Below are 27,303 nucleotides of genomic sequence, written 5' to 3' on the forward strand. Positions count from 1 at the left end.
ATATATAGACTTTGTTGTAACCTATTTTGATCAAAGAAATGAATGGTACCATTCTACAGTATTTTACCGTCACATTGTAGTGCATCACATGATATCAAGTTTATGGTCTTTAAGATCTGTTTGAAAGAGCTTATGAAAAATAATGATTCTCATAAGCTGTTTTTTGGGTTATTTCAGTAAGCTTGTTGGTATAGTTTATCAAAATAAACTGTTTTTAGCATATCCCAACATGCTTCATTGTTAAATTTACGAAATAAGTAATCATTTTTAAAAGAGCTTATTAAATAAGCAGTTATCAAAACACACCCTTAGTCTCTGCTCTCTCCCTTTCCTCCCTTTACAGCTAAATCCAATAATTTCAGCATTTCTATTTCTATACAAAAGAAAATAAATTTATGAAGTAAAAATTGGTCTAAAAGCCATGGATGGGTATATAAATACAAAGACAGGCAGAGATGTCCTAAAGAGACAGAGAGAGCACTTGAATATGGGGAATATTGAATTGCATGCACCTCATGAAGTAATTTGAGTAAACAAGTTACTTTCAGAAAATGTTTTGTGCAAAGTGATATAAGAGATAGATTGTAATTATTTATTTATTTTGAATTCAGAGAATCTGATTCCAACCCTGAAAATGATGCTGATGTGATTGAGAAGACTGAAAATGCTCTAAGAGATTCTTCAAAGTCATCTACTTCAGTGAATCATCAAATATGGTCCATATTTGAAGGACTCTGGCTTATATTATCATCAACTTACCTGTTGCATGTATCATTGTTCATCTGGCTGAGTGCAGTTGTCTCTTCACTCTTCTACTTTCAGGTTTGGCAATGTCCTGTGATACCTACAATCTTTGGTTTTCATTATCAGTATTTAGAACATGTGAAAAATTTTATATTTTTATAAAGCTCTATTGCCCACCAAAATTCTACTGCCAAATTTGCTCTTCTGATAATTATCTGAAAAGACATGGCGAAGTACAGGCCAATAAAAGGAGTGTTGACTTGTATATTGAGTTTCACGGTCCAATCCTGCTGGTGTTATATAATTATTTCATTTCTCCCCTTGATTTTCACTTTTAATCCTTCTTGTCTTGCGCTAATCATTTGATGCTGCTCATGATCTGTTTATTCAGAGAGACTATTTTGGTACATTCTGAGATGTTATATACTGATTTTGATTCTCTGTTTTCATTGCCTCATTAATTCGTGTTCAACTTTTTGCTGTTTTAGAATGATTTCTGTTTACAATATGTAGAGGGGCTGCAGACCTTTGTTGCACTTGTGTTTATGATTTAGGTGTTTTTTTTACACCCTCCTTTTTAGTATATTTTCAGTTTTACGGTTATTGTAGATATTAAGAGAGAAAGAGCATAGAGAGAGAGACAGATTAGTGTGCTGAAATTGGATACTCTATAATGTGTAGAGACCCTTATATTTATAAGAATATATATGTAATCCTACTGAGTCAAGCCCATTATTATAATACTAAAATAAATCCTAATCCTAATAAGTCTATTCTAACTACTCATAAAACTCCCCCTCAAGCTGGAGCATAGATATTAATCATGCCCAGCTTGTTACAAATATAATTACTATATGTCCCATTTAAAGCTTTTGTAAACACATCTGCTAGTTGGTTAACTGTCCTAACATGAGAGATGGATATAAGCTTCTGCTGAACTTTTTCTAGAATAAAGTGACAGTCTACATCAATATGTTTCGTCCGTTCATGAAAAACTGGATTTGAGACAATGTGAATCACTGCTTGGTTGTCACACTAAAGTTGCATAGGCTTAGTGCTACCAAATCCTATCTCTTCCAGCATATGTTTCAACCACATTAACTCACAAGTAGTTTGAGCCATCGCCCTGTATTATGATTCCACACTTGATCTTGAAACAACGTTCTGCTTCTTACTTTTCCACGAAATTAAATTACCTCCTAAGAACACACAGTATCCGGTAGTAGTAGATTTTTGTCCATAGATCCTACCCAATCAGCATCAGAAAACGCTTTTATCTGTGTATGTCCATGATCTTTGTACACAATTCCTTTTCCTGGTACTTTCTTCAAATACTTCACAATACGGATTAGTGCTTCCCAATGAGTATTCGTCAGAGATGACATAAACTGGCCAACAACAATCACTGGAAAAGCAATATCCAGCTTTGTGATAGTCAAGTAATTTAGCTTGCCTACTAATCTTCTATATTTTGTGGATTTGCAAAAAGAACTCCATCTGCTGTCAATTTTACTCCTGGCTCTATAGGTGTCTCACATGGTTTAGCTCCTTTTAGTTCGGTCTTAGTCAATAAGTCTAAAACATATTTTCTCTGTGAAAGGAAGATTCCTTACTTGGAGTACATGATTTCAATACCCAAGAACTATTTTAGAATTACTAAGTCTTTTGTCTAAAACTTGGTTTGAAGAAATTTCCTTAGGTTGCTGATTTATTTTTTGTCGCTACCTTTAATAACAATATCATCAACATAAACAAGTAAAATACAATTGTGGTTAGTCTATTTGTAAAACGCTGTATGATCACTCTCACTCCTCACTAATCTAAATTCTAGAATCACGTCACTTAATTTCTCAAACCATGCTCTAGGTGATTGTTAAAAGCCATATAATGACTTTTTTAAATGACATACTCTTCCACACTTCGCCTGAGCAACAAAGCCAGATGGTTGCTTGATGTACACCTCCTCCTATAAGTCTCCATGTAAAAATTCATTCTTGACATCTAGCTGGAATAATGACCAATGATGTATAGCCGCAAGAGAGATGAAGATGCGAACAGATGAGAGTTTAGCAACTGGAGAGAATGTATCAGTGTAGTCAACGCCGTAAGTTTGGGCATACCTGTTATTATAATACTAAAATAAACCCTAATCCTAATACGACTATTCTAACTATTCATAACAGTTATTTAATGCATAACAGAAATCTAGCTCATCATTGCCACATCACTGCCATGTCATTATTTTTCATTTTTTATTAAGTAAAAATTAATATTTGCAAAAAAGTCTCTAAATAATTCAACCTTATTTTCTCATCAACCCCTTCCCGTTTTCCCTATAAACCCCAATTAAAAATCCCAACTCATTGGAATCCTCCCAAATTAACTGCTGTGAAGCTTGAAATTGAGATCTTGCACAGCAAAGAAGGCACGAAACCCTTCTTCAACGTCATCGGTTAGAGTTCTCATTTGTCCTCCGTCATCTCGTCCCTCATCCTCTGACCATCCCTCAGCCTCTGTGCAGCTCCCTCGCTCCTGAATTCCTTGAAAACCTTTTTTTCCTCCACTATCATCTTCTTCAAGCCCCCTCTATTTTCAAGGTCCCTCACATCATGTTGTTCCATCAAACAACGATATCAAATCCAATCACATATTCACCTCTTTGGTCTTTACAAAGACACTTGCTCTCAAAACTTGTTTATGTTTGTTCCCTCTCTCTTCAAAAACCTTAGCCACATGCTCACACTTGTTCACCACTCCTCCAACCCATCACCCATTTCATGGAACATTCTCATCAATGGTTTTGTGGAAATTATGATTTAAATGGTTCAGCTTGGGGTGGTGTTTTGGAATTATGTAATTATAGTAATGCTTTAGAAAATTTAGTATCTTTGTAATTACGGTAATTATGTAAATGTATATTCTGTATTAATAATCGATATTATAAATCTATGCTGTATATTCAAGACACATGGATTCATCCCATGTTTCTCATTCTTCTTTGCTAGCAATAATAAAAATAATATTCCTATTTATTTACAATTATTCTCAACAACTTTAATAAATTAGGCTTGGTGGGGAAGGGGAACCAATTTGTAGTTTTTTTATATAAGGACCCTATTAAGATGTCCCACATTGGCTAGGACTAGAGACAAAATACTCCTTATAAGGGTTAAGATAATCTTCCTCCTATGGGAGTGAGTTGGCTTAAGTTTTTTAATATGGTATTAAAGCCTATTTAATTTGAATGATGGACTATCCACAGATGTCCAGTCCTAGGCATGAGGTGTGTGTGTTAAGATGTTCCACATTTGGCTAGGGCTAGAGTTAGAATACTCCTTATTAGAGTCAGAATACTCTTTATTAGGGCTAAAACGAAATGTAAGTCAATCATGTGTGTGTGTTTAATTTAAATTTGTTTACCCTATTTCCAATCGTAAGTAGGATCTTGATTTTAATCACCTTGAGTAAGCTGTTAATATATACAGATATCAATCTATCCACACAAATTCTTAATGCACTCTTTAAGCAAAAATATTGAGTTTTGAGGGATTATTCCCCAATGTGATATTTATTATTACATGATTTAAGCTTTTTGAAGCACTGATATATCCATACATCATATCTCCTCTGATGTTTCACAGTTTGTGATTGCAGAAAGTGAGTGTAATTGCCACCACAGTGACTAGCTCTCTTGGCAGAAGAAAATTGTTTGCGCAGATAAATAGCTTCATTGCAGTTTTTATTCTTGTTGGACAACTGTCCTTAACGGTAAGCTATTCTCAAAATGACTGTTCTTCTGTAGGGTATATTCAACTTACTCTTAGAAGTAGTACCAATTTCTAATAATAGTATCTGAAAAGGGTGTTGGACTTGGAGATTTCTGTGAATTTGCTTTGTGAATTGCGCTCAGCATGCTGGTATCTGTATACATGAAGGAATAATTACAAGTTACAACTTGTATGTACAAGAGCCTTATTTATAGGAGAATCTTGTAGGGGATTATAACCCACTTTAGGGAACTTGCAGCGATTGGTCATGGGAGAAGAAAGCAGCCCACAGTCTTCCGTGTTGATCTTGACAAGATCTCAAATGTATTTACAATGAGTGAGAAGAATAGAACCAAGAGATAGATGTTTTACCTCAGTACCACAAAAGAAGTCATGTTTAGCTAGTTGTTTCAAAGCAAAATTACAGTTCATATCGTTAATAAGATTTTTGATCAAAGACTTAGAATTTCCAATTATAATAATATCATCAATATACACAAACAAATAGACCATTGAGAGGGGCATTATTGACATCAAGCTTTTCTAGAGAGTCCAGGAGTGAGTCAAAGGAAGAGTTAAAATGATTCCAACAGTAATAGGTTTAATAATAGAACAAATTTCATGGTAATCAAAACTATATTGTTGATGAAAGCCTTTGGCTACCAACTGGGCTTAAAAGTTGTTAATGGTTCAATCTGGATTCTCGATGATTTTGAAAACCCATATTTCCAATGTGTTGTAGATTTGGGGGTAGAAGAACTAAAGTCCAAGTATTATTTCATATTAACGTGTCATACTCATCCATTGTAGCTGATTATCAAGGGGAATCTGCCATGGGCCGTTTGGTACTTTTAGGTTTTGATAGAACTTCCTCTTGTTATTAGAATTAAGCAAATTATAGGGATGATCCCTGAGTACAAGTAGCGAAAAGAAAACAATAGCAGCAAGCAATCAACACAAATGATGATCCTATCCTATGACAGCAGCCACCCTGATTACCCCCAAAAATTCTCCTATCCCATCTCCTCCTTTCAACCCCTCTAATATCCATTCCCGGGCTAGATTCCCGTATCTTTCTCCTCTCTCTTTTCTTGACACGTATGCAGTTTGTTAAGGTCCTGCTTAACCGTTTTCATTCCAGCATTCCCTATTTTGCCCTTCCTCCGCTGATATGTCTTCAGTGGAGGCCCTTTTTGTCCAGGCCCATCAATACTTCCCCCAACGAGTTGCACCTTGTCCTCAAGGTGAAAATGGGAAAAAGCTACCTGAAGTAACTCGAAGTCCTCCCATGTTTTTTCCTCTTCTGGCAATCCTGCCCACTTAATGAACACTTCCCGACTCCAATTTAACAACGGCCAAATTGCTCACACTTCCTCTAGCTCAGCTTGTAATACCCACTCCTCTGTCAGAAAAGGTGGAAGTATTTGACTAGATTGATCAGTGGGATGGGCCCTTTTGAGTTGTGAGACATGAAAAATTGGGTGCAGCCGTGATGTCTTAGGCAACAGGAGTTTGTAAGCAACAACACCAATCTTTTCCAAGACCTTGAGTGGGCCAGAAAACTGGGGACTAAGCTTCTCATTCATACGCCTTGCCAATGATCTCAATTTATAGGGCTGAGCCTTTAAATAAACCGTCTCCCGCTTGAAATTCCACCTCCTGCCTGCCTTTGTCAGCCTGTTCCTTTATTCGTACTTGAGCCTTTATTAGATTTTGCTTCAATTGTTCTAAGACTTTGTCCCTCATCACTAGTAACTGGTCAACCTCATCAGCAACTGTACTGTTTCGTTTGGTGACTTCTGTTTGACCGTTGGTTTAGGGGTGGTAAGCAGAGCTGAATTTCAGTTTGGTGCCCAATAAGCGAAATAATTCTTGCCAAAATGTACTGAGAAAAATCCGATCTCTATCCGATACAATGGAATTAGGAAAATCATGAAGTCTAACAATCTCTTTCACAAAAACAGCAGCTACCTCTTTGGCCAAATAGGGATGAAGCAAGGGAAGGAAGTGAGCATACTTACTTAGCCTGTCCACCACGACCATGATTGTATCAGCCCCTTTCGTCTTGGGTAAACCACCATTGAAATCCGTGGAGATTTCTTCCCACACGTGATTTGGAATGGGTAATGGTTGGAGTAGTCCCGCTGGCTTAAGTGTCTAAGACTTGTTTTGTTGACAAATGTGACAGGCCACCACAAATTTCTCTACATCTTGCTTCATCCCATTCCAGCAAAATGCCATAGCCAGCCTTTTGTAGGTGCGAGTCATTCCAAAATGACCTCCCCAAGGGGATGAATGAAATTCCGCCAGTAACAGTGGCACTCTAGGGGAACTCCTGGGTAACACCAGCCGCTATTTGAACCAGAGGCATCCCTTGGAGACAGAGTAATGTGGGTGGGAACGTGGGTTGAGGATAGTTTCTTGCATAATCATCCTCAGTTATTCATCCCCCAAAACTTCCTCAGCCAGCCCCAGCAAATCGGAATTGGTGACCATAGAAATGGCATGACAATGCACTACCCTAGATAAAGCGTCCGCTGCCTTATTTTCAAGGCCAGGTTTATATTGGATTTCAAAGTCAAACCCAAGCAACTTAGTTACCTATTTCAGTTGCTCTCCTACCAAGACCCTTTGCTCTAAGAGGAATTTCAGACTCCTCTGGTTCATCCGGATGATAAAATGCTGACCCATCAAATATTGTCGCTACTTTTGCACCGCAAACACTATGGCCATGAGCTCCCGTTCATACATTGACTTCACTTTATTGCGGTCTGATAGGGCCTGACTAATAAAAGTCAAAGGTCGACCGTGCTGCATTAAGACTGCCCCAATACCATATCCAGAAGCATCAGTTTCTATCACGAAAGGTAAGTCAAACTGTGGCATAGCCAATGTGGGAAGATCCTCCATGGCTGACTTCAATTGCTCAAAAGCTTGCTGAGCTTCCTCTGACCACCCGAAATTGTTCTTCTTTAGGAGCTGTGTGAGGGGTTTAGCGATCACTCCGTACCGACGTACAAAACGGCGAAAATACCCTATCAAACCCAAGAATCCTCTCAGCCCCTTAATATCCTTGGGAACGGGCCAGTTCCTCATCGCTGCAACCTTTGTTGGATCCGCTGATATGCCTTTTGCTGAGATGATATGCCCCAGGTACTCCAGCTGTCTTTCACCTGAGCTACACTTGTTTCCATTGACCCATAATTTGTTACTCCTCAGCACTTGAAAAACTACACGTAAATGGTCAATATGCAAAAAATGGTCAGGGCTGTATACTAAGATATTGTCAAAAAATACCAACACAAATTTATACTGGTATGGCCTAGAAATGTGGTTCATAAGGGCCTGAATGTCGAAAACCCAAAGGGCATCACCAAGTATTCGTAGTGTCCTTCATGTGTCCGAAAAGCAGTTTTATGGTTGTCTTCTTCCTTTAGGCGAATCTGGTGGTATCCGGATTTGAGGTCGAGTTTGGAAAAGATATTTTGTCTCAGACTAGCCTAAAACTTGGTCTCATTGGGTTCCATGGGCAGAATTACTTGGTCTCATTGGGTTCCATGGGCAGAATTATGGTATAATACCACATTCCATGTATCCACTGGTACGACCCCTTTTGAAGTGGTTTACAGGTGGAAACCACCTACATTGGTCCGGTTTTCACAAGGGAAGACACGTGTTGAGGCTGTGGCAGCAGAATTGGTGGATAGAGATGAGGCTTTGCAACAGCTACAGTATCATTTACTGCGTGCAAAGCAGCAAATGAAAAAATTTGCAGATAAAAAGCGCAGATTTCTTGAGTTTAATGTTAGTGAGTGGGTATTCATTAAGCTGTGCTCTCATAGACAGCAAACGGTAGCATGCCGAATTAATCCCAAACTCGCTCCATGCTATTATGGTCCTTTTCCTATAATAGGAGCTGTCTCTTATAAAGTGAAGTTGCCTGATACAGCTAAAGTACACCCTTTGTTTCACATTTCACAATTAAAAAAAGCTGTGGGAAATTATGCTGTTGAATCATCTCTGCCAGCAGCATTGGAGGTGGAATTGGATGACATTGAAGAACTAGAAACTGTGATGGCCTCAAGAGAAATTGTTCAAGAAAACCAGCGAATTAAGCAATGGTTGGTGAAGTGGAAAGCTAGAGCTGAGGATGAGACAACGTGGGAGGATGAAGCATTGCTCCAAAGTCAGTTTCCTTCATTCCGCCTTGAGGACAAGGCTGTTGCTGAAGAGGGGGGGCAATGATAGGGTGCCAAATATGGCAAATATTATAAGGAAGGGTGATAGTCCTGTGTTACAAAAGCCCAATGTGTGGAGAGTCTATACTAGGAGACAGAAAATGGAGGCCAGGGAATAATGATTAGGTAGTTAGAAAGGAGGTGACGTGGAAGGAATCTAGGAAATAGAAGAATTCTGGTATATAGGGAGAGAAGGGAGTGGGAGTGAGGTAGGCAAGAATATTGTGGGTTTTGGTAAGGAGAGTTTACTCTCTGGAGGAGTCAATTACTGACTCTGGGAAATCTGCCTTAGCATTGTAGAGCTTGAGCCCTTTTACTCAGTTTTACTGCATAATCTGATTGTTAACACAACCTATATAATTTGTTTTCTATCAGAATTCCTCTCATACCTTCTTGTTTTCTCTCATCTCAACATGGTATCAAGAGCCTAACAAGAAAGAAACCCTAATTCGTTCTTTCCCTGTGGGCCCACTGCTCATAGGTGTTATTTTTTTAGAAACCGTGTCTCTCTTATTTCTGTTTTCTTTCTGGCCGCACTGTTCATTGTCCGGCGACTTTTCTGGCGGCCACTGTTTACTGTCTGACGATGTTTTTGGCGGCCTTGTTCCTCACCGGCGACGTTTTCGGTCGTCATTGTTCACAACGGTGACTTTTTAAGTGTGCCTTTTTTGACCAGCTTCCCACCACCGCCGCTGCTGTTTACCTTGTTTTACCACTGTTTGGTTATGTTTCTCTTTCTTCTAGGTTGACCTATGGCGACTCCTGCTCCTCCCAACATCCCATCAGTGGTCTTCAATGATTTCCTTTGTTGGTATGCGGATTGTCAGGCCTCTGGTTCCACTGCTTCTATTATGTACATGGGTAATTCTTTTGTTGGTAATTCTTATTCCCCATTTCTTGGTCTATGAGTGTTTGATTCAGGTGCCACTGATCATATTACCGGTAACAAATCCCTCTTTTTCTCCCTTTCTACATCTGGATACTTACTTTTTGTTACTATGGTTAATGGGTCTCAAACACAATCTCAAGGTGTTGGCACTGTCTCTCTTCTTCCATCATTATTTATCGGTGATGATGGTGCTTTTCGAGGTGTTTAAAAGATTTGTCGTAAATCCTCATCAAAATTTAAACAAATTAATGTAGTACTAGGGTAACCCTAGATTGTCTCCCATGAACATTGGTTATTAATCTTCATTAAACATGTTGAAGGCATTAATTAAACAAGCAATTAAAATGGGGGGTTTTGTGATTTCAAATTAAAATAAAGAGCAATGAGCAAATGAGTTTAATTAATTCAAATAATAGAAAACAGCAATCCTTAGTTCATCCACATAAATTCTATCCTCATTCCACTCAAGATTTAACATTCATCCTCTCTTTCATGAATTAGGTTAATTTAACAAGCGAAAATCAACCTTATGGTCTCAACGAAATTACGCAATTTGTTAGGCTCTAATCTCTCATCCCAAAATTACGCAACCTTAGAATTAAACCTAGGATTAAGCAACCCTTAGTTTAGAATCTCCTTAAAACGAAATTAGAGTTAATTGAGCAATACCCCCCTCATTCACCATTAATTCAATTCAAGAGATAAGGAAGAAGTAATTCATGAAAGAAAGGAATTATATTATCATTAAATTTAAGGAACTCAAGAACCCATGTGAATTCACTAAGGATTACACAAACTTAGCCCTCCATGGAAATGGGGGTCAAAAACGCAATTGGAAAATGCAGAAAACTCATTAACATTAATGTAAAAGCAAGAGAAATGAGAAACCAAACCCTAGGTTGGACCCTTGGCTGTCACCCAAGGTTGCCCTAAGCTCTGGAAAATATTCTAAATTGAGTAAAGAAGAGAAAAAGGTTCAAAAAGTGTAAGCAGTCCCTACCCTAATTTGGTAAAAATCTATTTATACTAAAGTTGGCGCCGCCCAAAGTAATTACTCTCATTCTTTCATAGTAACCACGCGCAGCATCAGTTGGATTTTTCCTCTCTGGAGTGATTACTATGAATATTCATAGTAGTTACGCACAGCACTGGACATTTTGAGTCTCTGGAGTGATTACTATGAATATTCATAGTAGTTACGCGCATGTTTGGTTGATTCTGGGCTGCTGTAGTTATCACTTTGAAAGTGATCACTTTGGTCCCTTTGCTGGAAGTGGCTTGCTGTAGTTATCACTATCAATATTGAAAGTAGTTACTTTCACCTAAAATTCCTCAAAATTCAATAATTCTTCAAAATAAGCTTGGGGATTCTTGCCATATTATTCAAATGATCAAAATATGTAAAATAAACTATCTAAATTCATGTAAATTAACAAAAAACTAAGAAAGCTATATTATTTAGCCTAATTGGAATATTCATCTTATTTACACTATCTAAATCTATTCTTTTCTATAAAAAGTAATAAATGATGTATAAAAATGTAGTAAAATGTGGACTCATCAATCGGCAATGTCTTATATGTTCCTGGGTCTCTTTTTAATCTTTTATCTATAAGTCTGCTAACTTGCACTGGCTGTGAGTCACATGGACTTTATCAACTCCAACCCGTCACACATGCTGGTTTGGCGCTGGATTTCCCTCTTCTTTCACATTCTAGATTAGGACATTCGAGTCTTCAGAAACTACAATTATTGGTGTCAAGTCTCTCTCAGTTATCTACCCTTTCTTATGAGTCGTGTAAACTAGGAAAACATGTTTGTAGTTCTTTTTCGAGTTGTCAAAATAAGCAAGTCACATCTCTTTTTAGTTTAATTCTTTCTGATGTTTGGGATCCTAGACGTACTGTTTCTACTTTAGGTTTTAGGTATTTTGTTAATTTTATTAATGATTATTCTCGTTGCACGTAGTTATTTTAAATGAAAGATCGTTCTGAATTATTTTTTATTTTTCAAATTTTTTCTAATGAAATTAAAGTTTAATTTGGTCTTTTAATTTGCACTTTGCATAGTGATAATGCTAAGAAGTACTTGTTATATTCCTTTCAAAATTTCATGGCGTCTAATGGCATACTTCATCAAACTTCTTGTGCTCATACTCCTCAACAAAATAGGGTTGCTGAAAGAAAAACAGACACCTTGTTAAAACTACTTGCACTCTACTCTTATATAGTTGTGTCCCACATTGTTTTTGGGGAAATGTCGTCTTGATAGCTTGTTACCTTATCAATCGGTTGCCTTCTTCTGTTCTCCATAACCAGGTATCGCACTCTATCTTGTTTCCTAAACAGCCTTTGCATCCTATACCTCCCCATGTGTTTGAGTCCATATGCTTTGCCCATATTCTTAGTCCAAGTAATGACAAATTCTCTCCTCGTGCCCACAAATGTGTTTTTGTTGGTTGTAGTCGTTCTCAAAAGGGTTATAAGTGTTACTCTCCAACTTTTACACGTTATTTTATATCAGCTGATGTTACTTTCTGAGTCTGTTCCCTTTTTTAGTTCTCCTACAGTGTCTGAATTAGAATCAGAGTCTGTCATACCTTTACCACCAGTTCCAGTTGTTTTTCACCCACCAGAGGTCACACCTCCTATTGATGACCCTCCTCTACGTCTGTTACAATTGTACTATCATTGGCTACCTTTGCTCACTGTTGACATACCATGTGACCCTCCGCCAGCCCTATCACCCGACACTGATCTCCCTAGTGCACTTCGAAAAGGAATACGTTTCACTCATGACCCTTCTCCTCATTATGCTACTTTATCATATCATTGTTTATCTTCTTTCCAAAATATATGTCTTTCTTCTTTGTCCTCTATTTCTATTCCTAATAATACAACAGAAGCTCTCTCACATCCTGCTTGGCGTTAAGTAATGCTTGATGAAATGTGTGCGCTTCACAGCGGTGGTACTTGGGATCTTGCTCCTCTTCCTTCAGGTAAATCTATTGTTAAATGCAGGTGGATATACATTGTCAAAGGGGGTCTTGGTGGTCAAGTGGATCGCCTTAAAGCTCGTCTTGTGGCAAAAGGCTATACTCAGATCTTTGGCTTGGATTACGGAGACACATTCTCTCCAGTCGCTAAAATGATCTCTGTGTGCTTGATCTTGTCCACAACTGCCATCTACCCCTGGAACCTTCATCAACTTGACATTAAGAATGCATTCCTTGATGGCGACCTTGCTGAGGAAGTTTATATGGAGCAACCTCCTGGCTTTGTTGCTTAGTGGGAGTTTACTGGATTAGTTTGTCGTCTTCAGAAATCCTTGTATGGTCTTTAAAAAGTCTCCAAGAGTTTGGTTTTATGGATTCATCATTGTACTCAACCAGTTTGTGATGATTCGAAGTGAAGCTGATCACTCAGTTTTTTATCACCACTCAGCCACCGGATGCTTTACTTTGTTGTGTATGTGGACGACCATCATGGCATTACATAGTTGAAGAACCACTTATGTCACTATTTTCAGACAAAAGACCTCAGAAAACTTCGATATTTCTTAGGAATAAAGGTGGCACAATCCAAGCATGGTATTGTAATTTCCCAAAAGAAGTATGCATTGGACATATTGACAATTAACCAGGTACCGCACTCTATCTTGTCACCTAACACAAGTAGATGAGTGTGATGGAGGTGACTTGAACCCATACTTTGACAATTAATATTGCTCAAAAGTCAGAACAGATATCTAGCCATGATAGTGGCGGCAAAATGAAAAAACCTTGGAGAAGAACAAACATAGCAGCTGGTCATACATGCTCAGATTCCAACATGAAAACATTGAGAGATTTGGAGATTTCTATGAATTTGCTTGAGTGACATTGCGCTCAGCATTTTGCTATTTTACATAAATGGAGGAATAACAACTATTTATAGCAACAACAAATAATAATAAGAGAATTGTTTCCTAGGAACTTATTCTTTGCGCTACATTAATTGAAGTAACCATTTCCAAAGGGTAAATATTATTAACAATAATAATAAATAAACTCATGTATAGTTTTGATTCTTTGATGTTTGTATTATTGATGCATATTACTAATATATAGCATGTATATATTTTTCTCTATCTAGTACAGGGACGCATTCTAACTTCTGCTGGGATTACCACAGCTATATGCTCAGCACCTTTTGTTGGTCTCTTAAATTTAGTCGCTCTAGCTGTTTGGCCAGACTGGGCGGCGGTTGCTATTTGTGAGACGCTAAGAAAGGTTGTCCTCTGAACTTACAACTATTTGTTCCTTCATTAATAGAATTAAATAATTTACAATGCATCATGTTAGAATGTTTATAGTTAAGTAAATGTAAATGTCTAGGTTAATTGTATGCTATAAATATCAAGTCGGTGGAGTAGTTGAAATCAATTTATGGTGTATGATTGTCAATCAAAGACTGCTTGTGATAATCAAGCAACATTACATTTTGACTCCAATCCTATTTGCCATGAGAGCACAATTACATTGAGGTAGATGGTCACTTTAGTAACATCCAATCCTAAGATATCCCCACTATTCCATTTTGAGCAAGACCAACACATTTTCTTGCAAGACCATCTGCGTTGGGGGATTTTTCCAGTGAGACCACTTGTTCTATTTTTATTCTCTATTCTATTTGGACTTCTAAGAACCCCACCAAATGATTGAAATTTGAAATCTTCAGCATATATATGTGTAGCATAATCTAAATTTGGTGCATTTTAAATTTTCAGAATAGTTGTCATCCCGCTATTTCACTGTAGTATTTTTGAGGTCGGCCACTTCGCGCCACTATCCGAGATTAACTATTATGCTTGTGATGACAGTTTCTTCTACATTGACGAGGTAAATGCATCTTGCAGTAGAAGACAGAGTGATTAGCTTCACTTTGAGTCATACTAAATTGTTGAAACACAGTAGTAAACTAGCCAAACCATGCCTGAGGACATTGTTGAAGACTATATAGAGACTTATGCAGTTGACAAGCAAGTCTTGAAGACTCCCTTTGAGCAATGAAACTAGAGGTTACTCCATATAGATTTCCTCCAAAAGGTTTCCATGTAGGAAAACATTCTTGATGTTTAATTGATAGGCCAATGACGAATGTCTGCCATAGATAAGAACAAGCGAATAAAGAAATCTTGGCTATAGGAGAGAATGTGTCACTATATTCCATGCTAAAAATCTGGGTGTAACCTTTGGATACAAGATGAGCCTTTAATCGATCTACTTTACTGACAAGACCAAATTTAGCAGTGTAAACCCATTGGCAACCAACATTAGACTTTCTAGAAGAAAGAGGAATAAGGTCCAAAGTACCACTGCATTATTAAAGTGCATAAATCTCATCAATCATGACTTGTCTCCAGCCAAAATGAGCACGGGCATCACCTGTAAACTCAAGAATGGAAACATAAGACAAAGAAGAGAGACGTGTAATGGGAATGAAATAAACGATGATAACACTTTGAAAGAAAAACTATAGAACGAAGAATTTGAATAATTCTGTATTTGATTGATAATTATACAAGGGACTTTTACACTATATTTATTGGCTAATTCTACCCTAATTATAGTAATTACAAGAGGCTCATATCGAATAAAAAAAACTGCACAAATCATGGCTAATCAATAATGTCCTAATTACAGAAAATACAGAAGCAAATCTGGCCCAATTATGGTTATCAAAATCTATCTAAATTATGGTAATCACAACAATAACTGATATTAACATAGTGAAGAGAAGGATTACAGGTAGAATATATACCTTTATGAATCACAATGTGAAGGTCTAACTTAGGATGTTAGGCCAGAAGGGGTGGATGATGTGGCACCAAAGGTGAGTTAGTAGAGTCGGCAATAGGGTGATCATTTGTTGATGGTGGAGCTAGAGAGAGTGGTTTGTGTTGGTAAACCTGCAACGGGTAAGCTGGAAGTGAAGTAAATAGTGTCCTCTTTAGAAAAATGAACAAATATTGGGAAGAAATCATCTGAGGACTCAGAAGAAGACAGAACTCTAAAACATGTCACATTCACAAATAGAAAAATTGATATAAAATAATAATGAAGAGCAGGGGAGTAACACTTGTACACCTTCTGAGATCGTGTAACTAAAAACAACACATTTTTTAGAGTGAGCAAAAAGTTTGTCTAACTCAGGACTTATATTGTGAACAAAATTAATAGAAACAAAGACCTGAGTAGGTAGGAGATGAAGAGGTTGAAGTGGATACATGACCTGCTGAGTTATTTTTCCATATAAAACGAATGAAGGTGTCTTATTAATTAGGGAACAAATGGTAAGGACAACATCACTCCAAAAACGATGGGACATGTGCATAAAGCAAGATGGTATGAGCAATCTCAAAGATGTCTACTTTTACATTAAGCAACCTGTTGAGGAGTACTTGGACAAGACATCTGATGAAGAATAATCACATGTGAGGCCATGAAAGTACAAAAGGAAATAGACAATGCCAAATCTAGTTTTTATTTCATTATAGAAAGACTGAGAGATAGAAAACAAATCAAAACAGACCATTAAATAAAGCCAAGTACATCGAGAAAAATAATCAATATATATAACAAAGTATTTGATTTTAAACTACAAGTTACATGACTATGATGCCAGATATCTAAATGAACTAAAACAAAAGGAGACAAAGTCTGACTAAGGACATGTCTAGGAAAAGAACTATGAACATGTTACCTAATTTACGACTCACTAAAGAAGACTTAGAGAGACCCAAGCATGAATCATGAGAGGAGTGTCCACTGCAACCAATATGAGAGGATTGTCAAAGCTAGTACAAAGCCTAGGTGTTAAACATGACGAGGTCTGTGGAAATGGAGTTAAAAAATAGATCAAGGGGATATGGAAACAGTGGAAGGGGAGACAATCGTGTGGGTGTTGGATCGGGATGGGGTATAAAACCCAATTCCACTCAAGTGACCCGTAATATGCCAGGAACTAATTGGAGTGGGTCTAAGGACTTTAAAATGAGTGGGGTGAATAGTAACAGTATTGGGTCTGGGCCCAATTCTCGCGTGGAGGGTCATGAAAAAGGGAACACCGGGCCTAAAAGCAGGGGAATTAGACACATCACTTACCAGGAGCTTTTGGATCGAAGGCAAAAAGGGCTATGTTATAAATGTGGAGGTCCATACCACCCATTACATCAATGCCCAGATAAGGCTATTAGAGTTATGATGTTGGATGATACGGGAGATGAGGAGGAAGCCAACGCCTACAATCATGTGGATGACAATAAAGAAGACAAGGTAGATGAGGAATGTTCGGTGATGAGTCTGCAGAGCTTATCTGAGGAAAAAGTAGGGCAACCAAGGACACTAAAACTTGAAGGCACAATGAATGAGATTCCGTTATGCATTTTAGTTGACAGCGGCGCTACCCACAACTTCCTTTCGTGAAGACTTGTTGAAGTGTTAGGATGGGAGAGCGAGGGGACAAAAAACTTGCATATTTTGATGGGTGATGGCTACAAATCAGTCACGATAGGACTATGTCTTAACCTTAGGCTGAAACTGAATGGAGAGGAATTCCTCATTGATGCGTTTCTCTTCGACTTAGAGGACATTGATATGATCCTTGGCATGTCGTGGCTATCATCTTTGGGTGAGATGATCATTGAGTGGAATAATCAAACCATTAAGGTGAATCGTCAAGGCAGAGTGGTACCGTTGAAAGGAACTCTGCATTGTGACCCAGCACAGGATACTTTGAAAAGGGTAGTGGAGAGTAAGGGATCTAAAAAGGGGGAATTGATGTTGTCTTCAGTGGTAAGAGTGGAGGAAGGTGCTGTAATGCGGAGTGAGCATATCACAAGGGAACAGGAATCAAAGTTAAATAATTTGTTGAAGAAGTTTCAAGTGGTTTTTCAGGAGCCAACTGGCCTACCCCCCGCAAAGAGCCTCGATTCATGCGATCAATCTGTTGCCCGAACAAGGTCCAGTGAATGTACGGCCTTATCGTTACCCGCATCACCAAAAGGATGAAATAGAAAGGCAGATTAAGGAGCTGTTGAACAGTGGGGTTATTAGGCACAGTAACAGCCCTTACTCTAGTCCGGTTATATTGGTTAGAAAGGACAATTCCTGAAGAATGTGTGTTGACTACCATTCCTTAAATAAAGTAACAGTGCCTGACAAGTTTCCGATTCCCGTCATTGAGGAGCTATTGGATGAGTTGCATGGAGCGAATTTCTTCTCTAAGTTGGACCTGAAATCCGGATGTCATCAAGTTCGAATGAGGGAGGAAGATATACCAAAAACAGCGTTTCGCACTCACGAATGCCATTATGAGTACTTGGTCATGTCCGAACTCATGAATGCCCCTTCAACATTTCAAGCGTTAATGAATGAAATTTTTCGTGGGTTATTGCGAAGGTATGTCCTAGTATTTTTCAACGACATTTTGGTCTATAGTTCAAGTTGGGAGGAACACTTGTTGCATTTGGAATCAGTGTTGAATATACTGTCCCAAAATCATATGTTTGTGAATCAGAAGAAGTGTCAATTTGCGCAGGAGCGTATAAAGTATTTGGGTCATATAATCTCATAGCAAGGAGTGGCAGTGGACCCAGAAAAATTTAGAAGTGTGATCCAGTGACCGGTTCCCAAGAACATTAAAGGAGTGAGGGGTTTTTTGGGTTTGATGGGTTACTATCGGAAGTTCATCCGTGGGTATGGGAAAATCACAAAACCACTTAAAGAGTTGACAAAAAGAGAGGGTTTCCATTGGAATGAAGCTGCTCAAAGTGCCTTTGAAGAACTGAAAAGGTGCATTACAACAGCCCCAGTTTTAGCTTTGCCAAATTTTGATAAAGACTTTATTTTGGAATGTGATGCTTCGGGAATGGGAATAGGGGCAATCTTGATGAAAGATCATCGTCCTATTGCATACTTCAGCAAGGCCCTTGGAAACAAAAATTTGGCTAAGTCAACATACGAGAAAGAATTTATGGCAGTGGCTTTAGCCATACAATATTGGAGGCCGTATTTGTTAGGGAGGCATTTTGTGGTGCGCACAGACCATAAGAGCTTGAAACAATTATTGCAACAGAAGATAATCACTGGAAATCAACAAAATTGGATCGCGAAGCTGCTGGGCTACAGTTTTGACATTCAGTACAAATCGGGTGTTGACAATCGAGGTGTTGATGCTCTTTCCCGGAGGGATGAAGAAGAAGAGGGGGAGTTAAGAGCTTTAGCTTACTTTCCATTTTGGGTGGATTGTCAGGCCGTAATATCTGAAGTTCATAAAGATGACAAGTTGAAGAAAATTATTGAACAGTTACAACATGGGGTATGTAACCAACTAGGTTTTTCTTATAAACATGGTGTGCTGTTTTTTGAGGATAGGTTGGTCATAGCTGAGAATTCTCCTTGGATAAATAAGCTCTTAACAGAGTATCATGTGACCCCTCAAGGTGGACATTCGAGTTTTTATAAAACCTATAGGCGCCTAGCTGCTAACGTGTACTGGCGTGGAATGAAAGGGGCTGTCCAGCGGTTTGTCAGAATTTGTGATACGTGTCAGAGGCAGAAGTACTTAGCTTCTCCATGAGGGTTACTACAACCTCTGCCAATTCCAGAGAGGGTGTGGGAGGACTTATCTATGGATTTTATAACAGGACTACCACGGTCACGTGGGTATGAGGCTATTATGGTGGTAGTGGATCGCCTCTTAAAGTATGTACACTTTGTTCCCTTAAAACACCCGTATACGGCCAGATTACTTGCTGAAATTTTTGTGAAAGAGGTGGTGCGTCTTCATGGGATGCCTACTTCAGTTGTTAGTGATCGTGACCCGGTGTTTATGAGCAACTTTTGGAAGGAATTCTTCAGATTACATGGGACCATGTTGCAGATGAGTACAGCCTACCATCCACAGATAGATGGCCAAATGGAAGTCGTGAATCGATGCCTTGAAACATACCTGCGATGTTTTATCTCAGATCAGCCTAAGGGATGGTCACAGTGGTTACCTTGGGCTGAATACTGGTTTAACACCTTTCCATAATCTACTCAATCCACCCCTTTTGAGGTAGTGTATGGACGCAAACCACCTACCTTAATTCGTGATATACTGGGTGAAACTCATGTGGAAACCGTTCAGACGGAACTGCTGGACCGCAATGAAGCTCTGAAACAATTGAAGGTACACTTAATGCGTGCACAAGAACATATGAAGGCTCTGGCATATGGGAAAAGGATGGAAACGAGTTTTGCAGTAGGAGAGTTGGTTTTTCTTAAGGCAGTTTTAGGGATGTCCTCTGGCCTCATACATATTTGGTGGTAGCCAGACTTCAAATCGAGTTTTGAAAAGATGGTTGCCCTCCCTAACTCATCCAATAGTTCTTCAATGATTGGAATTAGAAATTTGTTTGGGATGGTGATGCTATTAAGAGCGCGATAATCCACACAAAAACGCCATCTACCGTCTTTCTTCTTAACTAGAATCAGCGGGTTAGAATAGGGACTGGTACTTGACCTGATCATTCCTGCTGCCAACATATCCCTCACAAATTTTTCAATCTCTTTTTTGTGTCAATGCGGCTGTCAATAAGGGCGAATATTAAGAATGGTAGCTCCTTCCTTCAAAACGATGGCATGGCCACACTCCCTCTACTGTGGTAGGGAAGTCCCTTCCTTGAATAGCTCACCAAACTCTCGTAATAACTCCTTCATAGCCTCAGGTGCAGCAACTGTCATCTGAGTGGGTGCTTCAGAGCAGCTCATAGTCAGCATGCCCAACTCCACATAGTAAGCTTCTAGCTCACCCCGCAGCTCCTTTTATTGCCTTTAATGAAGCCATAGTTCTGGTCAACCGCACATCCCCCTTTATTTCAATAATCTTTCCATCCTTTTGCACTTCAATCAAGTGCTGTTGCAGATCAGCACTAAACTTCGCTAGACTTTTGAGCCACTCGTACTCCAGGATCACATCCACACCCATAAGAAAAGCCCAACACCCTGTTCTTCTCTTCTACCTTTTGCGCCAACTCTATGATCGTGCTTATGTCTCCAAAGTCCCACAACCTCACCTCAACCTTGATTTCCTCCTTCAGGCCATTGAGGAATGCCCCTATCATAAATTCCTCGTCAGCAAAATGCAGTAAAGCAAAGAACAACTCGAACTGCTCTCTGTATTCAATCACTGTTCCCCTCTGCCTTAACCCTATTAGGGCTTTGTAAGGGTTCTTCGACGGCGACGATCGGAAACGACCCAATAACGCTTGCTGGAAAATGGGCCACGTGGACGTCAAAACTCTTGGTTCCCACCACTGATACCAATTGAGTGCTTTTCCCTCCAAGCACACTACTGCGATGTCCACCTTTTCTGCCTCAGGGATGTTTATCTCGAAGTACCTTTCCGCTCTGTACAACCACCCATAGGGGTCCTCTCCCGCAAAGTAGGGTACCTCAACTCGCCTCACTCGTTCCTCCCTTCTCCAGCCCTCACCATTTCCTCCTTCTTGATTACTATTCTCTCCTTCCATTTCCGTTCAGACCACTTGCATGGCTGTCTCAAACCTCGTTGTCATCATCATCAACATCTCATCCATTTGCCTTCAAAATTCCTCCTGAATGGAGGCTTTCATGCCCTCCAATCAACACTCGACATTCTCCAATCAATTCTCCATTTGTGTGGCTACCATCAGGCGCTCCCAGGATCGGGAGCTCTGTACCAACTTGAAAGGAACTTATTATATTATTGAATTAAAAGAACAAACACAGGGAATAACCCTGGTAGTACAAACAAATAGCAATAGAAACAGAAAGAAAACCAGTGGTTAAAGAATGAAATTCCTATGGCAACAACAACCCCAAATAACCTCCTTGATAATTCTTGCCTTCTGCCCTCTGTCCATCCTCCATATATCCCCTCTTCTCAGCTGCATCTTTCCTCTCTCTTCTTCTTGCCACATACACTAATTTGTTAGTCTGTTAGAGTCTTGCATAACGGCCTCCTCGCTCACCTTTCCCATTTTACCCCTCCTTTGATATATGTTTAATGGGGGTCCAATTGGCTTAGACCCAACATCAAGCTACCACCAAATACGTATGAACAGGATGATATCCCAAAAACGGCTTTTTGGGCACATGAAGGGCACTACGAGTACGTGGTGATGCTATTCGGGTTAACAAATGCCCCTTCAATTCAAGCCCTCATGAATCAGATTTTTAAACCCTATTTGCATAAGTTCGTATTAGTGTTTTTTGATGATATTCTCGTGTATAGCCTAGATTACGCTTCACATATTGATCATTTGTGTGTAGTTCAATTATTCAGAAGCTAGGAGTTGTGGATCAATGGTAAAAAGTGCAGTTTTGGGGTAACGTAATTAGATACAAGTGTGATTTTTGTTTTTTGAATTTCTGCTGATCTAGCAAAGGTGTCTACAATGAAACAATGGCCGGAACTTAGAGATATCAGAAGTTTGAGGGGTTTCTTGGGTTTGATGAGATACTACCGCCGTTTTGTACGGAATTATGGAGTTATTGTTAAACCCCTAACACAGCTATTAAAGAAAAATAGTTTCAAGTGGTCAGAGGAAGCACAAACAGCATTCGAGCAACTGAAGCTAAAATGGAGATTCTACCAACTTTAGCAATGCCAAAATTTGACTTGCCATTTGTGTTCAAAACTAATGCGTTGGGATATGGAATTGGGGCAGTTTTAATTTAACAAGGCCGACCCTTGGCTTTTATTAGTCAAGCCCAATCTGACAGAAATAGGGTGAAATTAGTATATGAGTGTGAATTGATGGTAATTGTGTTTGCTATGCAGAAATGGCAGCAATATTTGTTAGGTAATCATTTTATTATTCGGACCAATGAAAGGAGTTTGAAGTTTCTTTTGGAACAATGGGTATTGAAGGGAGAGCAGCTGAAGTGGGTAACCAAGTCAATGGGTTTTGATTTTGAAATCTAGTATAAACCTGGGTTAGAGAACATAGCAGCTGACATGTTGTCAAGAATGAATTATAAGGCCATATCTTTGATCACTAATTCTGATTTAGTAGAATTGGCTGAAGATATTCTGGGAGATGAATTATTAAAGGGAATTATGCAGCAGGTAGTAGTACATCCAGGTAGTAGGAACCAATTCTGCTTGTAAATCATTGAGCTGTATCTCGAATAAAAGAATTATTCCCTTTCTATTCTAGTATGGTATCACAGCTTTGGCTCTCAACCCTGCCTTCTCTAAATGGCATTGACTGGTGCCACTTCTACTAGTACAGCTAGCCTTGATGAAACGTAACTTCTCTACCACCAGTGAGTGAGAATCGGAATGGACTGGTGTTAACAGAAGCCTTCCCTCATAATTTAAATCTCCAACTCATCGTACATAAGCTTGATGGGAAGAATTATCTTCAGTGGGCCCAATATGTGAAGCATAGTAGTCAAAATCGTGTACTGCCTCGTAAAATCACACAATTTTATGTTTCCCGACCCCCTCTCTGTGCTAGTGCGCTGTCAAAATTGCAAACCACCAAGATTGGGTGGGATTGCCTTGTTGGACCGTAAAATTTGTAAGCTCAGATAATCCCTACATGCTGAGAAACCCAATTTTTTACCCAATGACCTGTGACCCAGTTTGCTGAAAACTTATTGAAACCATAAAATTGATTCAAAAGTTCCTTCCTTCCTCTGCTCTACAACTTTGTTCCACTTCACACAACTCTGTTTTGCTTTGCTCCAGCCATTGTGGTTTGTTCCGGCGACTATGCGATTTGCAACCTGTAACCTGCAAAGCATTTTGCAACTTGTGAAGCTTTGTTCTGCAATCTACAACCTGTTCTCCCCTGCTGTTGTGTGATGCTGCACTGCTGCTGTTCTCTCTCTAGATTCTTTTGGTGGTTGTGGGCTTGGGGCTGTTTCTGCTTGTCAATCTAAGTTGCTCACCTTATGAGTTTATCTTTTATGGGTTTTTAAGGGTAAAAAAGACTTTTTATCTATTAAAAATAAAGTGACTTTTCCTTTTTACCCTTAAAATAATTGTTTTTAGTTTTTTTAAGGGTAAAATAGTCTTCTCATTAGAATATATCACCTAACCTATCTTTTCCTTCTCCTCGTCTCTCATCTCCATCTTTGTGTCTGTTTTGAGGGTGGCTCCCTTCCCTATATGTCTTTGTTCAGCTTCCCTCATCTTCATATTTATACTATTTTATATGCATATTTACAATTTTGTAGGATCTTACAATCATATAAGTTATGATTTTTCAAACCCCCCCTCTCCCTCTTTGATCCTACGTAGAATCTTGATTTTGACTTCCATGATGTAATGTTGGTGCTGAAAGGGAGAGCAAAGATAGGATGTCTCACTCGAGAAACAAATAAACCAAAGAAAGATTGCCCTTCATGGGAAAAGTGGAAGGTAGAAAATTCTCTCATAATAGCATGGTTGATTAATTCCATGGAACCATTTATTGGGAAACCCTACTTGTTCTTACTGTCAGCCAAGGACATATGAGAGGCCTTTCATGAAAGGGAGAATTTTAGCCTGAAAACCTCTACTTTCCATCTGAGAGGTTTTCCCTAAGGTTAGGCGTGAAGAGGCAAGAAGTAGAGTAATGCTTCATAACCTAGAAATTTCTGTGACACAGCAAGTAAGGGGATCAGCCCTTGTCTCAAAAGGCCTTGATCCTGAGGGAGATAAGAAGGACAAACCATAGCGTGATCATTGTAAAAGACCTTGGCATACGAGAGAATTGCTGGAAGCTCCACGGAAAACAACCTAATTGGAAGAAGAAATTTAATAGACACCAATGCTTTCCAATTAACTTCTGAAGAGACTAATGAAACACTTCCTGCTGCTATGTCATCCCCTTTCGCTAAGGAACAATTTGAGCATCTTTACAAAAAAGCTTCTCCCAAAATGACAGTTATCCCTTCTAAGTTCTTTGGCACAAATGATATTCATTCCATTACTTTCCTCTTCAGCTTAGAGAAAAGTTCAAAACCTTTATGGATCATTGTTTCAGGAGCTACGGATTGATTGCTCAAAGTTATTCTCATCTTATAGTGCTTCTGTAAGTAATGAGAAAAATGTTGTAGATAGCTCTTATTGCAATTGCTAGAATTGCTTCAATAATTCTTTCTCCATCTATAACTCTTTACAATGTTCTTCACATGCCAAATTTATCATGCAATTTGCAATCTGTCAGTAAAATTACTCTTGATGAGAACTGCCAGAACTGCCAAGCTGTGTTTGACCCCTTTTATTGCAAGTTTCAAGAATTGAATTCGGGGAAGATGATTGACAATGCTAGAGAAATCAATGGACTCGACATATTTGAAGATGAATTGAGTAGACATGATAGGAGTACTTGTTTCAATTCCAATTTTGTTTCTAGGGATACACATTATGTTGTGGCACTATAGAATGGGCCATCCTAGTTTCAATTACATGAAACACTTATTATTTCATTAGAGAGAAGATCTTATTAGAGACATCACTACTAGCTTCGTAAATTCTCATGATCAATTGGCAAATGTCTATACTAAGTCATTAAGAGGTCCTCGATTTAGTTATATATGTGACAAACTTGGTGCATATGATTTATATGCTTCAGCTTAAAGGGAAGTGTTGCAATTCTGTAATTATAGTAATGCTATAAACAGGAAAATAAGTATCTTTGTAATCACAATAATTATGTAATTGTATATTCTGTATTGATGATCCCTATTATAAATATATGCTCCTCTGTGTAGTTAAGACACATGGATTGGTGTCATGAGTTATTCCTAAGCTTTGGGTTGATATATTTTTGTATAATTTTGTAGCAGAAATCAAATTATTATAAAATCTGATTTTGATTAGATCATAGGAGATTTTCTATTTGTATTTATGTCTTACATGATGTTATACCAGATTGGTTTCCTTTTTTAGGAACCAATTCTGCTTATAAATCATTGAGTTCTATCTCGAATTAAACAAAAAAGAAATAATTATTCATTTTCCTTTCTGGTATTTAAATATCTAGATTGGTTGTATCATTAAATTTAATAATAAGTTTGGAATTTGTACTGAGTTTGTTGTGTACTTGATACATTGATTTAGCAGCATATGCTTCCCTTTTCTGTCTCAACAATTTGCTTATTGCATTCTTCGGTTGAAGAAATTTGTAACTCTGACATGCTCCTTGTGCTTTATGATACAGCAAATTGTTAATTAACTTGACAATTTGCAGCATATGTTTTATGTGTATTGATGTTCATGTTTGGCATATTTGCAGGTTGTTACATATGTTGTGACAAGGCCAGGAAGAGAACTTTTATTTACTGTTGTTTCAGAGGATGAGAAGTATAAAGCGAAAGTATTTCTATTTTCTGTTTCCTTTCATCTTCCTTTCTGCCCTAAGGGTGAAATGTAGTCGTAGAGGGTACTGTCCGGCTATATTTTAGAAGCACATAGAAATAGCGAAGTGCCACTTTTATAATTTAGAGCGAACCAACGGCTTCACTGCAATAACACTATTATATATTGTATATTTTTGGGATAAACAATTCACCAGCCAAATGTTGTCGAGGCAACACTTGACTTACAACATGCTGATGCAGGTATGCATAGATGTGTTGGTTCAAAGACTTGGAGATGCTGCTGCAGCTGGAATGTACAAAATGCTTTTTGGTACTCTCAACGGAAAGCCATCAACGGTTTCCCTTTATGGTCTTCCCGTATGTATAAACTTATCATACTGTCCATCAGTCTTCCTCTTATATATTACTATCCAGTTTTGGTTAACAAAAAGAAATTGTGGTTATTGTCATATCCTTATTCCTGAACAACACGTCATCATATTGACTCAATCAGTTACCATTACTCATTACTATAGCCTACCTTAATAGAAATGCTGCTTCACAAAACTAGTAATATTTTCCCCTTTTTTCTAATTTTATATGGTCAAGACTAAGGTCGGGGTTTGTTCAATTATTCTGTAGGTTTGTTTGTTGTGGTTAGTGACAGCATTCTCTTTGGGCCGTCGGCAAGTGCAACTTTCAAAGCACCAGATTTGCTCTTCTTTATAGAATTTAAGAATGGCTGTACTATAAATTGTAATTATAATAAATACTGAGCATCGAGAAAGTCAAGCCTATTAGATAAAGGGATGTTTGATTTATGGGATGTTTATTTGAGCTTATTGAACTGATATTTCTATTAATTGATTACCTTCGAAGTTTATATATATATATATATAGAGAGAGAGAGAAAGGAAGGATCTCCTCACACATGTGTAAGTCTAAAACACTTATCTTCAATTTGAATTTTTTATTTAACTTACATATAACAAGTTATAATTTATTATTTCATTGATTGTTAGACATAAGTTAGATGAAAGACTTAGATCGAGTGTAAAAGTTTTTAAATTTACACCATAGTAAGTAGATTTTGTCTCATATATATATATATACACACATGCTTTCTTTAAGTTATGCATAGTCATGGTCAAATTTTAAGTTAAATGTGTTTGGACTTTGGTCCCTCAACTGCATTTTGTTTTTAGTCCCTACAACTTATATTTTAATTCTTACATTTTGAAATTTATTTGTTTTGATATTTCATTGATGTGTCACTATCCAAAAATACATGTTGCATGAAAT

At 38.3% G+C, this 27,303-nt stretch overlaps 1 protein-coding gene across 4 annotated transcripts in view; it reads left to right on the forward strand.

Moving 5' to 3' along the window:
• LOC113846386 overlaps positions 1-26,809 on the forward strand; it is a 40,306-nt gene extending 13,497 nt beyond the window's left edge. For 3 of the 4 annotated variants that reach the window (XM_027474573.1, XM_027474584.1, XM_027474599.1), the window contains 6 exons: positions 612-822; positions 4,399-4,512; positions 13,777-13,908; positions 25,938-26,018; positions 26,217-26,379; positions 26,644-26,809. In XM_027474573.1, coding sequence (XP_027330374.1) covers positions 612-822; positions 4,399-4,512; positions 13,777-13,908; positions 25,938-26,018; positions 26,217-26,379; positions 26,644-26,777 — 835 coding nt within the window. In that variant the 3' untranslated portion in view covers positions 26,778-26,809. The remainder of the gene's footprint in view (positions 1-611; positions 823-4,398; positions 4,513-13,776; positions 13,909-25,937; positions 26,019-26,216; positions 26,380-26,643) is intronic. The other variant, XM_027474591.1, reaches the window with a different exon arrangement.
• Positions 26,810-27,303: the final 494 nt, after the last annotated feature.

The sequence above is a fragment of the Abrus precatorius genome, unplaced genomic scaffold, assembly GCF_003935025.1.
Source record: "Abrus precatorius isolate BTA unplaced genomic scaffold, Abrus_2018 Scaffold10, whole genome shotgun sequence".
Lineage (NCBI taxonomy): Eukaryota > Viridiplantae > Streptophyta > Magnoliopsida > Fabales > Fabaceae > Abrus > Abrus precatorius.